Source organism: Bos indicus, chromosome 2 (assembly GCF_029378745.1).
Source record: "Bos indicus isolate NIAB-ARS_2022 breed Sahiwal x Tharparkar chromosome 2, NIAB-ARS_B.indTharparkar_mat_pri_1.0, whole genome shotgun sequence".
NCBI lineage: Eukaryota > Metazoa > Chordata > Mammalia > Artiodactyla > Bovidae > Bos > Bos indicus.
Genome location: NC_091761.1, coordinates 79729619 through 79744439, shown reverse-complemented (window position 1 = coordinate 79744439; position 14821 = coordinate 79729619). Strand labels below are relative to the sequence as shown.

At 43.7% G+C, this 14821-nt stretch overlaps 1 protein-coding gene across 4 annotated transcripts in view; it reads right to left on the bottom strand.

The window, feature by feature from the left end:
* MYO1B (myosin IB) overlaps positions 1-14821 on the bottom strand; it is a 199171-nt gene that overhangs the window by 162223 nt on the left and 22127 nt on the right. For all 4 annotated transcript variants that reach the window (XM_019974173.2, XM_019974180.2, XM_070769490.1 and 1 more), the window contains exon 2: positions 1543-1686. In XM_019974173.2, coding sequence (XP_019829732.2) covers positions 1543-1677 — 135 coding nt within the window. In that variant the 5' untranslated portion in view covers positions 1678-1686. The remainder of the gene's footprint in view (positions 1-1542; positions 1687-14821) is intronic.

The window sequence follows — 14821 nt, the reverse complement described above, 5'->3', positions numbered from 1 at the left end:
CACAAAAGTTACAAATCAGTTATGTTCTCTCCTTTTATTTATTTATATTTCTTCCTACTGTTTGCACACTAATAGGAAAACATGAAGCATGTCTCAATAAACCAATTCATATCTAGACACAGATGTAGCCATGAAATTAAAAGACGCTTACTCCTTGGAAGAAAAGTTATGACCAACCTAGATAGCATATTGAAAAGCAGAGACATTACTTTGCCAACAAAAGTCCATCTAGTCAAGGCTATGGTTTTTCCAGTGGTCATGTATGGATGTGAGAGTTGGACTGTGAAGAAAGCTGAGCGCCGAAGAATTGATGCTTTTGAACTGTGGTGTTGGAGAAGACTCTTGAGAGTCCCTTGGACTGCAAGGACATCCAACCAGTCCATTTTGAAGATCAGCCCTAGGATTTCTTTGGAGGGAATGATGCTGAAGCTGAAACTCCAGTACTTTGGCCACCTCATGAGAAGAGCTGACTCACTGGAAAAAACTCTGATGCTGGGAGGGATTGGGGGCAGGAGGAGAAGGGGACGACAGAGGATGAGATGGCTGGATGGCATCACTGACTCAATGGACGTGAGTCTGAGTGAACTCCGGGAGTTGGTGATGGACAGGGAGGCCTGGCGTGCTGTGATTTATGGGGTCGCAAAGAGTCGGACACGACTGAGCAGCTGAATTGAACTGAACTCTATAGAGTGGAAGAAACAGAACTCAAAAGTGATGTAGGATCTACCAAAACTACTTCTACCCAATCCATTGGTTTCCTTCTCAGCTGCTGGTACAGGGCATCACTGCCCCATTTCCTTGGTTTAGTTAACACCATGTCTCTATCTGAGCAGATGCAAATTTCTGTGCTTTCTGCAAATTCCAAAAAAAGCTGCACATAAAAGCATTTCTCATTCATATTTTAAATACATTTAAAAAACTCAACAGCATAACACTGTGAAATCCTTCATAGAGAATTTTTACAACATAATATTTCTATCACTGTATATATTTCTATATTTTCATTCTTGTGCCTGACATAATACTTTTGTATAGCAGGACAAGACTATTCCCAAATCTCCAGGGACCAAACACATATCCATAGCTGGTAATTTGCTCCTGTCTCTTACTAACTACAAATATCAGGAAGGTTTCTCTCTCTTTTGACAGTTGACTGCCTTGCATTTCAACAAGTGGTTTCTCAAAGATTAGACTACTAATCTTATGTAGGTATCCATGACACTTCTGGATTTCAAACTTCCTCCTGAGCATATGTCCCTCAGAGGGCAGAACGTAGTCTTCCACTTGATTTGGAATACCATCAACGTCCAGTGCAACACTCTGCCTGGTTAGCAGACACCATGTGTGGTAAGAGACTCACGAGATTCTCATCAACATTACTCACGCACCAAGTGAGCAAACACAAACTTCTTCCTGAGGGTATCAACAAATACCTCTGGACTCCAATAAACAGAAAAAAGAAGAGTCTGAGGAAGAGAAGCCCACTCTGCACCATAAAATGCAAAGTCTAAACTCCCCAGATGACATTCCGTGCACACTCACATATATCTCATTGTGGTCAAAGCGCTTCTTGAGGTTGTCGATGACGGTGTCCTCATTGAGAGGTTCTAAAAGAACCATATCTCCAACTCCAATCATATTGTCCAGCAGTGATGTTTTCACCTCCATCTTGGCCATAGTCTCTTGCTGTAGCAAAGAAAGAGAAAGGAAGAATTTAAATGAGCAAGATTAGTTCAGATGGGTTCTTGGCACCAACGGAGAAATGAAACACTGCCAGTTCCTAATGGTCCTCACTTGCCTCACCTATGTTGTAACCTCTCCTTTCCTACAACCTGTGTCAGAAGCCTAGGGGGTAGAGGGGGTGGGGGGAAGGCTGCAGTCACTGCCAAGCTAGAAGTCCCAACTGCCAACCTGCCACCAAAGATGAACCTCCCTCCCAGTCATCATCACCCCAAGCAAAGTCCATTTACTGAAAGAGCCACTAGGTAGCCAGGATTGCTGTTTCCTTCTTTTTAGATCATCGCCTCTCCCCAACCAGAAGTTGCAAAACACTAGCAAGAGAACCCACCCCACCCCTTTCTACCAGCCCTTGCCTACCAATGTCAGACCTGAACCCACAGAAACCTGCTGCCCCAAGTGGCATCACCCAGTATTCCATGATGAAATGCAAAATGCCATTTTCCCAAAACATATTGTGTTTAAAATGATGTTAACATTTACGGAGTACTTGCTGCATACCAGATGCTATCTCAAGAACTTTCTGTGCATCAATTAATTTAATTCTCACAATTCTATGAGGTAAATTGTTATCATTATACCCATTTTAAGATAAGGAAGCTCAGAAAGGTTAAGAGATTTTGCTTATGGTTAGTTAGGACTATATTACATTTATGTGTTAAAAGAACAAAATCACCACTTATAATACTGTACCTATGGGGAGAAACTTCATTCCAGGAGTCAACACTGACTGATATACAGAAAGAATACACCCCACTTGAAGATCAGAGGTTGCCTATATAATATAACCTGCCAAGAATGACCTCAGTATTCTTAATGCTCATTCCAACAGACACACTGCTAGAAGAGCAAAGAGACATTACTTTGCCAACAAAGGTCCATCTAGTCAAAGCTTTGGTTCTTCCAACAGTCATGTATGGATGTGAGAGTTAGACCATAAAGAAGGCCGAGCACTGAAGAATTGATGCTTTTGAACTGTGGTGCTGGAGAAGACTCTTGAGAGTCCCTTGGACTGCAAGGAGATCAAACCAGTTAATCCTAAAGGAAATCAACTCTGAAAATTCATTGGAAGGACTGATGCTGAAGTCTAAAGCTCCACTACTTTGACCACCTGATACGAAGAGCTGACTCACTGGAAAAGACCCTGATGCTGGAAAGATTGAAGCCAGGAGGAGAAAGGGACGACGGAGGATGAGGTGGCTGGATGGCGTCACAAACTCGATAGACGTAAGTTTGAGCAACTCCAGGAAATGGTGAAGGACAGGGAAGCCTGGCGTGCTGCAGTCCATGGGTTGCAAACAGCCAGACATGACCAAGTGACTGAACAACAACAACATTAAAAAAAAAATTTTTAAGTGTGTACTGAAAAGCCAAAAAAGAGAGACTAAGAACCAGCAGCAAGGCTCTCCGACAAACAAAAGCAACCAATAAGCAACTATTTAATAATCAAAAGAAGAAAACCAAAGTTAACTTATTTGTTAATCTTTTTAAATATCATGCCAACTACACTTGGAATAAACAGCCCCAGGTATTGCTAAAACCCAACAACAGTCACACCAAGAATCGTTTCACATACCTTGAATCAGGCCAGATTCTTTCAAAATAAACCAGGTGGAGGAAGGAGACATGCCATGCTCTAGAGATGCACAGAAGCCAGAGACAGGGCTGGGCCCACACTAAGTCCTTTCAGAGACTTGTTCAGGAATAGGAACGTGAGTGCCCAAACTGTCGCAATAAATTAACATTTCAATCAAATTTCAAGTTCTCAGACTTGAGAAATGCCAAAAGCAATCTAGCAGCGATACATTACATGTAATTTGGCAGATGAGGGAAGAAGGCTTGGGGATTAAGGGGAAAGTCAACCTGAGAAGAGTTTCAAAAATAACCACCTCAACCTAGCAATTTGAATTAAGTAAAGAGGCCGAATGGGAACTCTTTGCCCCAGGGTAGATTCCTGTATATAAAGTCTATTTATGGAAACAGCTACAGAAAGGCAACAGCTTCGTGGCAGGTAACAGCAATTAAGCAGCCAATCTTTCTCTGTAATTAAACCTGCTTCACCATGGTTTCAAATATGAGTTTCAAGCGAGAGTATGGGTTCTGATCTTTACATTTCTTTCCCAACTTTATAATCAATCCAAAGGGCAAGGGCGGAAGAGGGCGAAACAAATGCTGCTATAGGCAGTGGGTAAAAGGGAAAAACTCTGAAAACACAACTTTCTCAGCTCAAAATACCACAATAAAGTAAACCAACTGAAAAGGTGATGCCAACATCCATTTAGTCCAGCCAGCAGAGTTTTGTTTCGTACCAGTTTTTTTTTTTTTTTTTTAGCATCTAGGTTCTCTGGGGGAGCAAATAGTGATACCCTCCTCCACACTCTCATTCTGGTGAAACTGGAACCCTGATAAAATGGCACAGAGATACTTCCTATCTTCACACAAATGGATTGACTTTCCCTGACTACCATCTCCAGGCCTGGTTGGGTCACTCTGACATCTCAACAAAATTAGCCCGTATATTTAATTCAGCCAAAAGAAACTGATTTGTTTCTTCCCTGAAAGAGCAACACTGACTACAGGAACAAATTTCAGAATGACTTGCTAACTCAAGGTTTCCAGAAACTATCAGAAGAATCCACACGGGAACAGATGGAGAGCACCGAGGACACTTTGTGTTTGATGCATACAAGCTCACCACCTGCACCCTTCCCAAGACCCCCCAGGGGAATCCATGTTGTTCCAAGGAAGCCACTTTTATCTAATGTCCAGGAATAGAGAGTGTGATCTAGACTGTGACAATGAACACATTTCCATCTCCCAGCCATGAGAGCAGATTCAGCGCTGGTCATTTAACTAAGCCTGAAGCTTTGGCTTGGAGTATTAGGACAACGGTTCCAGCTACCTCTGGGTGGCATGATTTACAGATGTGGTACTAGGAATTGCTATGACCATGACTGCTTTTGGAGCTTCCCTAGTAGCTCAAATGGTAAAGAGGCTGCCTGCAATGTAGAAGACCTGGGTTCGATCCCTGGGTCAGGAAGATCCCCTGGAGAGGAAAATGGCAAACCACTCCAGTATTATTATCTGGGAAATCCCATGGACAAAGGAGCCTGGCAGGCTACAGTCCGTAGGGTCTGCTTTTATTAGGGAGCTAGTCTGAGGAGGAAAACAGTACACGGAGGAGGGCAAGGAAAGAAAATAACCCAGTGACGTCACAAACCTCCGGAAAGGTTTGCACCTGAAGCCTGCCACACAGCTTGCAAGTTTTCAGTCACAGAGGCCAACTAATTCTCCTTATTAAGTTGTTTGAGTTGGATTTTCTATTATTTGTGACAGAAAGCATCTTACCCAATAAAAGAAGGTGGCACAAGGAAATAGAATGTTGTAAATAACACACTAAAGACCATGAACCGGCTGAGCTAAGGCCGCAAGGGTGGAGACATTAGGACCTACGTACTAATTTGGACTGGCAAGATCACCGTTGATATTTAACAGAGAAACAGGTGATTAAACCATGGCCTGTTGTGCCTTAAAACATGGACCCTGTGCTTGCAACTTTTGAGAATGTGAGGAAAAAAATCCGATGCTAGAATAAGTGTGGCCTACTCATTGAAGATCTACAAGAAAGCCGTAAAACTAGCCTGTCCGAAAGCCAGAGGGGAGAACAAATGATTCTAAGAGGAGTCACTCTGCCTGGAGGCAGGAGATGCAGAGAAGTCCTCTGTCCCAAGAACCAACTGTTTCATCTCTACAGCCCAAGAATAGGATAGCACACCCACCGTGAAGATGGAATGCAAGGGAATTATCACCCACGCTACTGCTTCTTAAGCTTCTTAACTATTCCCAGGTGGATTCCATTCACCAAGAGCTAAGGCCAGGTCCAACTCCCAGAGACAAGTTCTCAGATCGGGTTCTAGGTTCAAAACCTTAGAGGTTGGTAGTATGTCTGATTTTTATTGGGGCTTCCTAGGTGGCACTAGCAGTAAAGAACCTGCCTGCTAATGTAGGAAATGTAAGAGACAGAGGTTTGATCCCTAGGTCGGGAAGACCCCCTGGTGGGCTACAATCCAGGGGGTCTCAAAGAATTGAACAAGACTGAAGCGACTTAGCACGCACGTACTATTTTTTATTAGTCGATGGAAGCAGTAAACCTTGAAAGCCAATAACATTTTTAAGGGAGTCTGGCTGACAGTGACAAGTACTTAATTCTTAAGACAATCAACACCAAGACCTCCAACTCATAAAACAAACTAAAAACAAGAACTGTTAAAATATGACAAAGCCATCATCCCCTACACTCCACTTTAGATGGGGCCACAGAAGACAACGGACAAAAGAGATCTTCTTGATACCCTCTGTGGAGGGGCAGCTATGTTTTCAGCCTCACAGGGAAGAGCTGCATGATGCTGCTGCTGCTGCTGCTAAGTCGCTTCAGTTGTGTCCGACTCTGTGCGACCCCAGAGATGGCAGCCCACCAGGCTCCCCCGTCCCTGGGATTCTCCAGGCAAGAACACTGGAGTGGGTTGCCATGGCCTTCTCCAATGCATGAAAGTGAAAAGTGAAAGTGAAGTCGCTCAGTCGTGTCCGACACTTAGCGACCCCATGGACTGCAGCCTACCAGGCTCCTCCATCCATGGGATTTTCCAGGCAAGAGTACTGGAGTGGGGTGCCATTGCCTTCTCCGGCATGATGCTGGCTGGAGCATTTTATTTTCTTAAGCCAAAGTATGGAAAGAAAGGCATATGTGAGTTCTGGGCAGCCACAAGATAAGCCAGAGGAGACATTCGCCTTTTTTTTTTTTTTTTAAATGGAGACACTATCTTGTATACAATCCTATTCCAACAAAGAATCCGCCTGCAATACAGGAGACCCAGGTTCAATCTCTGGGTCAAGAAGATCCCCTGGAGAAAAGAATGGCAACTCACTCCAGTATTCTTGCCTGGATTCTCCAGGACATGGACAGAGGAGAGCTAGTCCATAGGATCTATTCTTCAGTCCATGGGGTCACAAACAGTCAGACACAACTGAGCAACTATCACACTTCTACTTTTTTCCTCCTTTCAGGGAGTCCAAGTTACCTTATGACAAGTAACTAGTGAGAAGTAATGCCCAATTCTCACTACAGAATTCGAAGGAGACAGACATGCTTTCTCCACCCCCAAAGAATGTGGCCCGCATGCGTGCGTGCATGCGTGCTAAGTCACTTCAGTCATGTTCAACTCTTTGAAACGCTATGGACTGTAGCCTGCCAGGCTCCTCTGTCCATGAGATTCTCCAGGCAAGAATACTGGAGTGGATTGCCATGCGCTCCTCCAGAGGACCTTCCTGATCCAGGGATCAAACCAGTTTCCTACATCTCCTGTATTGCAGGCAGACTCTACCCACTGAGCGATCTGGGAAGGCAGAACATGGCTTATGCACAGCCAATCACATCCTCCTATGACCAGAAGTCCCGGGACATGATGACAGCTGGTGGTTATACTTATTACTCACTGCATGACAGCAGCAGCATGAAGACCAGGTGGTTCCCATCCCCTAACTTCTGCTACGGATCCCGCTGCCCAGTCCCCCAGTCTTTTGGAGGTTCCTGCCTACCTTCTAAGCTTATATCCTTCCTGGTCCTCTGACCTTTCAGCAATTCTGTGAGTTCCTACATCCTTTCTGCACTGCACCCAACCAAGATCCTTGACTGACTTGAACACTAAGTACTGTGCCCAATATAAGTATTAAACCACTGTTCGATCTTCAGTATTATGTGAAACCAATCTTTTTCTCCCAACCTTGGAGAAAGCAATCCACAAAATACAACAACTGGTGGAGCCTTTAGAGGACCACTGGGGAACCTGGAGGCAGGACCTCCACCTAAGGGCACTGGTTTAGCCCAGCCAGAAACTCACCAACTGATACCAGGTGACTCCATGGCCGCACAAGCTCTTTTCACCTGTTTGTCCATCCAAGAAAAACAAAATACATGATCAAAGCATTCCTTCCCCTACTTACTCTCATCTCAAAAACTTACTACCTATATTGCAGTATATATCAATTCATTTACTGGCATCTTTTGCAGCATAAAAATACCATTTAAAATCTGAAAAGCATCATTTCAAAAATCTCTCAAAATCCAAAAGAATGAAACATAAACATTCTACAGCATCTTAAAATGCCATCTATAACTTAACATATATATATGAGTAGTCTACCCAGCCCCAACCTTAAATTAAATCATCTACCACGTTAATGTCTATGCCTGGGGATGTCAAGACCAGCATTCCCCAAGCCAACAGCCCCACAGAGACATGGCCAAACCAGACAGTAGATCCTTATGAAGAGCATGGCCGTTCTACTATTGACATCAAAACAGCAACACTGAAAAGTTATTCCAAAGTAATCGGTAATTTAATGACTAAATAAGAGATGTATTTTAAGCTGAAATATATTATCTGTTGGTCTCCCACGTTACTCAAAAGCCTCAGAATGCCACAGATGAGAACAAATGTGTATTTTTAAGTTGAAACAGTTTTACTGTAGAATCTGAAAGAACATTCTCAAATCAGAGCTGAGCAGGGCAATGGTTAACAAGGATTAACATTGATTTATGAACACAATTTTAAATTTGAAGAAACCTTGGACTACAAGCTACTATTACATAAAACAGATACACAACAAGGTCCTACTGTGTGGTACAGGAAATAATATTCAACATCCTGTAATAAACCATAATGGAAAAGAATATGAAAAAGATTACATATAAAACTGAATCGTTTGCACACCAGAAACTAACACAAAATTGTAAATCAACTATGAAAAAAAAGTGTTTGTCGTTCAGTCGTGTCTGACTCTTTGCAACCCCATGGACTGTCATCAACCAGGCTCCTCTGTCCAAGGATTCCTCCAGGCAAGAATACTACAGAGAGTTGCCATTCCATTCGTCAGGGGATCTTCCCACCCGGTGATCAACCTGGTTCTCCTGCATTGCAGGCAGTTTCTTTACCATCTGAGCCATTCAACTTAAAAAATTAGTAAATATTGGAAATTTCCTGGCACTCCAGTGGTTAGGACTCTTAATGACACTTTCACTACCATGGCCCGGGTTCAATCCCTTGTGGGCAAACTAAGATCCTGCGAGTGTCCCAGTATGAAAGTGAAAGTGAAGTCCCTCAGTTGTGTCCGACTCTTTGCGACCCCATGGACTGTAGCCTATCAGGCTCCTCCGTCCATGGGATTTTCCAGGCAAGAGTGCTGGAGTGGATTGCCATTTCCTTCTCCAGGGGATCTTTCCGACCCAGGAATCAAACCCGGGTCTCCCGCATTGCAGGCAGATGCCGTACCATCTGAGCCACCAGGGAAGATCCTGCGAGTGTCCCAGTATGGCCAAAAATAAATAAGTAAATGATTAAATAATAAATAAATTTTAAAATGTGAAGGAATTTCTTAAGCATAGCCATAAAAGCCACTTTCAGGAAAACTTAATGAAAGCAGGTTATCTACTGCTCTGGTAACTGTAAATGAGGACATCTGAATACATCTATTATAATATACATCAGAAGCAGAGCCTTTGGGGAGTCTTCTTACCATAGTAACCACTGTTATTTGACTCGAGTTCCCCTCATTAACCTCCTTGTGCCGTAGTCTTGTATGCTTTATAGCCCCTTTTCTGGAGAATCAGCTCCATGGTGTCAAGAGTCACCCTTATTCATCTTTATTTCCCCAAAGGCACAGTGCACAGCCTCTGGCACATGGCAGGCATTCAGACAAACACAAAAGGAAAACAAGTGTGCAAATTTATGGTTGACAACTGAGTTGTTCAATAGTGCACATTCTCACAGCTGCCATCCTGGGTTGGGTGGTTCCCTCCCAGCCGACCAGAAGGCAAAATAATGACTGTGGCTTCAAGCCACTTTGATCCATTCCTCTAAAAACACAATACTATCAACAAAGGACAGGAAACAGAATTGAGCTATTTGGCTCCCAAAGACATCGCTAATGCTTTTAAGGATAACATGAGAAACACATTTAACTAAGAAAACAAAGCCAATGTGGCAAGATTTCATGAATAAAATAAGACTCAGCAAATCCTGATAGCAAAACAAAGGCAAAAGAGAGGCCAAGTCTGTAAGACGTGGTTCAGTACCTAATATAATGGGTTAAGTGACTAAAAAAAACCTGAAACTTCCTTCCTGGATCTTTCAAAATAGCAACCTCATCTTTGAGAAAAGTCTGATTAAATTTCCATTCAATTCGGTTCAACCACCGCTTACGCTCTTCAGCCCTGTTGGTCCCTAGCATTGTGTTAAGTGCTAGGGACACACAATAATCGTGGTACTTCCTTGTCCCATACACTCCCCAGGAGCTCACAGTCTAGTAAGAGAGTCGAGACAAAAAATAGGTAACTTTTGAAATTTCAAATGACTATCTTAATGATTAAAAGCAACACAAGTTCACTAGAGGAAAAAAGAAATCAGAAAATGTAGATGAGCAAAAAGAATATAAGCCAAATCCAACAGCCTCATGCTTTAGTTTAAATCCTTCTGGATTCATTAGAATCCCTAGAAAACCTGATTTTTATAACCAATGAAATGGCCATCATTTCTGGCTTTATAAATTGATCTATGTAAGTATTTCTGCCTCAGGTAGGAATGTGAAATAGACCCATGGGAGCTATGAAACTCTGGAACTACACCAGTAATATCCAACACTTTAAAATTCAGCCAAATTGTATGGCCATCTGCCCCTCTGTTCTTTACCTTCTGTGTGTATGCTTAGTCACTCAATCATGGCTGACTCTTTGCAACTCCATCGACTGTAGCCCACCGGGCTCCTCTGTCCATGGAATTCTCCAAGCAAGAATACTGGAGTGGGTAGCCATTCCCTTCTCCAGGGGATCTTACCAACCCAGGAACTGAACTCAGGTCTCCTACACTGCAGGCAGATTCTTTACCCTCTGACCCACCAAGCAAGCCCCTCTTTACCATCTCCCCACCCTCAAATTAGCAACCCACAGTATCAACCACCTGACCACCAATCATCTCTACCACTTGGCTGTTTCTAACATATCAGTACACATCCACATCTCTTCTACCATCACATACCACAAGACCAGAAACAAAAACAAAACCACCTCACTCTCCCTAAATTCCACAGTCACAGTTGATCTAGTTTCTCACCTTTGGCCTCTCCCTGTCTCTAACTCCCCATACAATGTATCACCTTGATTATATCAGCTTAATCACTCCTGCTCCATCCCTTCCCACCGTTCCCCACTGGGACTGCCCCAGTTCAGGCTTCTTCATTTCTCACCCTGAAGGCAGCAACCTCCTAAGTTGTCTTCACCACTGCCTCTGCCAGGCCCCCTCCTCCCCCGACCCATGCGCCACACCACCCAAGTTGCCCTTCTACATCACAGTTTGATCAGGTAAGTGAAAGTCACTCAGTTGTATCCTACTCTTTATGACCCCATGGACTATAGCCCACCAGGCTCCTCTGTCCATGGAATTCTCCAGGCAAGAATACTAGAATGGGTTGGCATTTTCTTCTCCACTGATCAGGTAAGCCCTGCTGTAAATCCTCCAATAACTCTCCAGCATCTTTTAATATTCAAATTCCATAGGAGATGCTCAAAAAAATCAGAGAACTACCATATGACCCAGCAATTCTACTTTAGAATTTGAAAGAGGGACTCCAATGTTCATGTTCAAAGAAGCATTATTCACAAAACAAAATGTGACACACAAACAATGGGATATTATTCAGCCTTAAGAAAAAAAGCAAATTCTGACACATGCTATAGCACAGATGAAACCTGAGGACATCATGCTAACTGAAATAGTGAAAGTGTTAGTCACTCATTCCTGTCCCACTCTGTGAACCCATGGATGGTAGCCCGCCAGGCTTCTGGGTCCATGGAACTCTCCAGACAAGAACCCTGGAGTGGGTTGCCATTTCCTCCTCCAGGGAATCTTCCTGGCCCAGGGATTGAACCAAGGTCTCCCGCATTGCAGAGTTCTCCCACATTGCAGGCAGATTCTTTACCATCTGAGCCACCAAGGAAGCCCCAAGAATACTAGAATGGGTTGCCATTCCCTTCTGCGGGGGATCTTCCTGTCCCAGGGATCAAACCCGGATCTCCTGCATTGCAGGTGGATTCTTTACCATCTGACCAACTGAAATAAGTCAGTACTGTATGACTCCACTTATATGAGGTCCTAGAGCAGTCAAATTCATAAAGACAGAAACTAGGACGGTGGTTACCAGGGGCTGAGGGAGGAGGGAAAGGGAAGTTGCTGTTTAACCATTACAAGGTTTCACTTTGGGAAGATGACCAATGGTGCTGATAGTTACACAACAATGTAAATATCCTCTGTGCCATTGAACTGCACACTTAAAAAGGTTAAAATGACCATGATACGTTATGTATATTTTATCAAATAAAAAAAAAAAAATTCCTCATCAGAGCTGACAACCACAATTGGACTCCAGCCTTCCTCCTCGTTCTCACTGCTCCTTGACCAAGTCTCTCAACCCCTTAAGGCAAACCTCACATGAAGGACCTCCTGGGACAGACAGAAAAGTAGTTCTAGCTGTAGGCCTTTGCTCCACAGGATCAGCTGAGCTGCTTGTCTTAAATAAATCCTCCCTGACTTAAACAGGTATGAGAAGCCCTTCCCCAAAAGCAGTGTGCTCTGAGCAGACCCTACACATCCAGCACAACTGTCAGCTTGCTGGTCTCCTCCGGCCTCTGGAGAAAGCCTGAGCTCCCCACGTGTGAAGACCCCCGCTGCCTGGCCAAGGGATGGTGCACAAGGCGCTGGTGTGCAGATAGGTAGATGGATGCACCTGGGAGTGACTCGGCCCACTGATCCTTCCAGGGTTGGTTCCATTATCTCTACCCTTCCTACCAGAGAGCCTCATGAGGTTCACCAAGAATAAGAAAGACCTGGGTTAGAAACTGAAGGCCAAAACACTTTCTTAGTATTTATGAAGTTAAGGGCAAGTGGAATGAAAACTGCATTCTTTAGGACAATTTACTCAAGCAGAGTGTCTCTTAAAGGAGAAGAGGCTGGTGGGCCACACAGGGTGCTATGCAGGGCTCCCCCAAGTCTAAGAAAATGGGCCACGACATGCATTTATGAAAAGGCTCAAATGATGCCAATTTTCATTCCTATCAACACACTTCCTTAGAGAAGCTTATAGTATATGGTATGCCGATTCATGGCTTTACTTCACATAGTTATCTGATTTTCCAATCCTGTTTTCCACTGTTAAAGCCACTACACACTGAGGTTTTATCCATCTTTCTCTAAAGCGTTTTGTTAAGGATATTTAATAGACTGCTAGTAGGAAGGTTTTTGTTAGCATCTTAGATTTAGCAAAGAAACAGGCCTAACTACCAGGCAGTTTCCATACAATAACTGTTGTCTTGAGCTCCAACTATGGATAATAAAAAGGACATTAAGTTATCAGGCAATGATAAAATGGAATAGATTTGAACTGGGAATGAAAACAAACAGCTAAAACCATACAGAAGCCCATAAATCACAAAGCCAGACTCAGATCTTAAAAAGCTGTTAATGCGAAAGGCAATTGATGCAACTTTCTGGATATGTAAGAGTCCACACCCTGGAGGGTACCTCTGAACAGGCAGAGATGGGCCAGGAACCACTCAGCGGCAATGTCAGGTTTGTTTCTGTCTGGGTATAGCAAAGCCGTCAGCCAGGAGCTGGGCTACCCTCAACCCCAGGCATGGTCCAGTTATTAAGGATTTGAAAGATAGCGTCTAGACAGAACTTTATAATTTATAATGTGATACGTTAAAAAAAAGTTCTTTTCTAAGGAAATGATGAATTGTATTATCGAGACTAATTAGAAAGACTTTTGAATCAAAAATAACTGGCTGCTATGACAACATTGAAAGTTCTGGATTACAAACTACAGACTACCTCTTCTGATGTATGAGCAAAATTTCTTAGCATCCCAGGCAAATCCTTATTTTACCAGAGATAGAAATGGACCCAGGAGATGTTGCATATTTGGTTTCTGGAAGAGCCAGCGTGAAGAGGAAGCTTTCCTAATGGGTCTAAGAGTATAGGCTTTCATACTCATTATATTACACACACATCCTTCACTCTAATTCCTAAGTCATCAAACTTTAGAATACTCCACAGTTCTTAGAGAAGCTTGACTTGGGAAAGAGTAACTTTTCACAAGTTCAGTAGCAAGAGTTTACCATGACTGAGAATTCACTTTTGATCCACCCAACGTGGAACATCACAGGCTTTGAATCACTGACCTAAGCTTGCATCCAAGGAAATTCATCTCTGGAATTCGAGTTCTGATCTAAAAATTCAAGGATGACAACATCCAGTCTACTTTCTCTTTTGAGAAAGCAAAGCCCAACTCCCAAGAGGCTATCACCAGATGCCAGTTCTCTCCCTCCCTAGTGCCTATTTCTGCTAACCTGAAGAGCTCCCCTGCTTGGCCCTGAGGTCTCCTGGCTGGTGTGTCCATGTAAATAACCTTGAGCATTGCCTCATGTGCAGTGGACATCCCATGAGGTCAGTACCCCGAGGAAGCACGCAGCCGACAGCACTGTCTCCACCATCACTTCCCGGAGGAAGTTCTGCAGAGTCATGGCAGGAACAACTGCCAAAGGGCAGGGTGCCTTCAGAGAATGCCACCCACCCCCAAGACTGGGTCTGAAAACCACCCCCACGCCTCTTCTCCACCCCCTTCCCCAGCGCAGCACCCATCGGGAATGGAAGACAAGCCGTCCTGACTTTAGGGGGAACCTATGGTCATGCTGTCCCACTCACATTGGACGTTATGAGAACTCATGAGCTAATGTCTGAAAAGGCCTATGAGTTCCTGAGGGACAAAGGAGCCAAAAACTGTAAACCACTGTTATAGTCAGAAACACAAACTCAGCTGCACTGGGACCTGCAAATTATAACCAATAGGCCTCTCAATCCATTCCCTCGTGACAGATTAAAAAAATTTCCAAGAAGTCCAACGTGTTTAGATTGGCAAACCTGACGCCCTGGAACCCCCAGGTGAACATAAAAGGGCTCACATGTAACTGGCACACCTG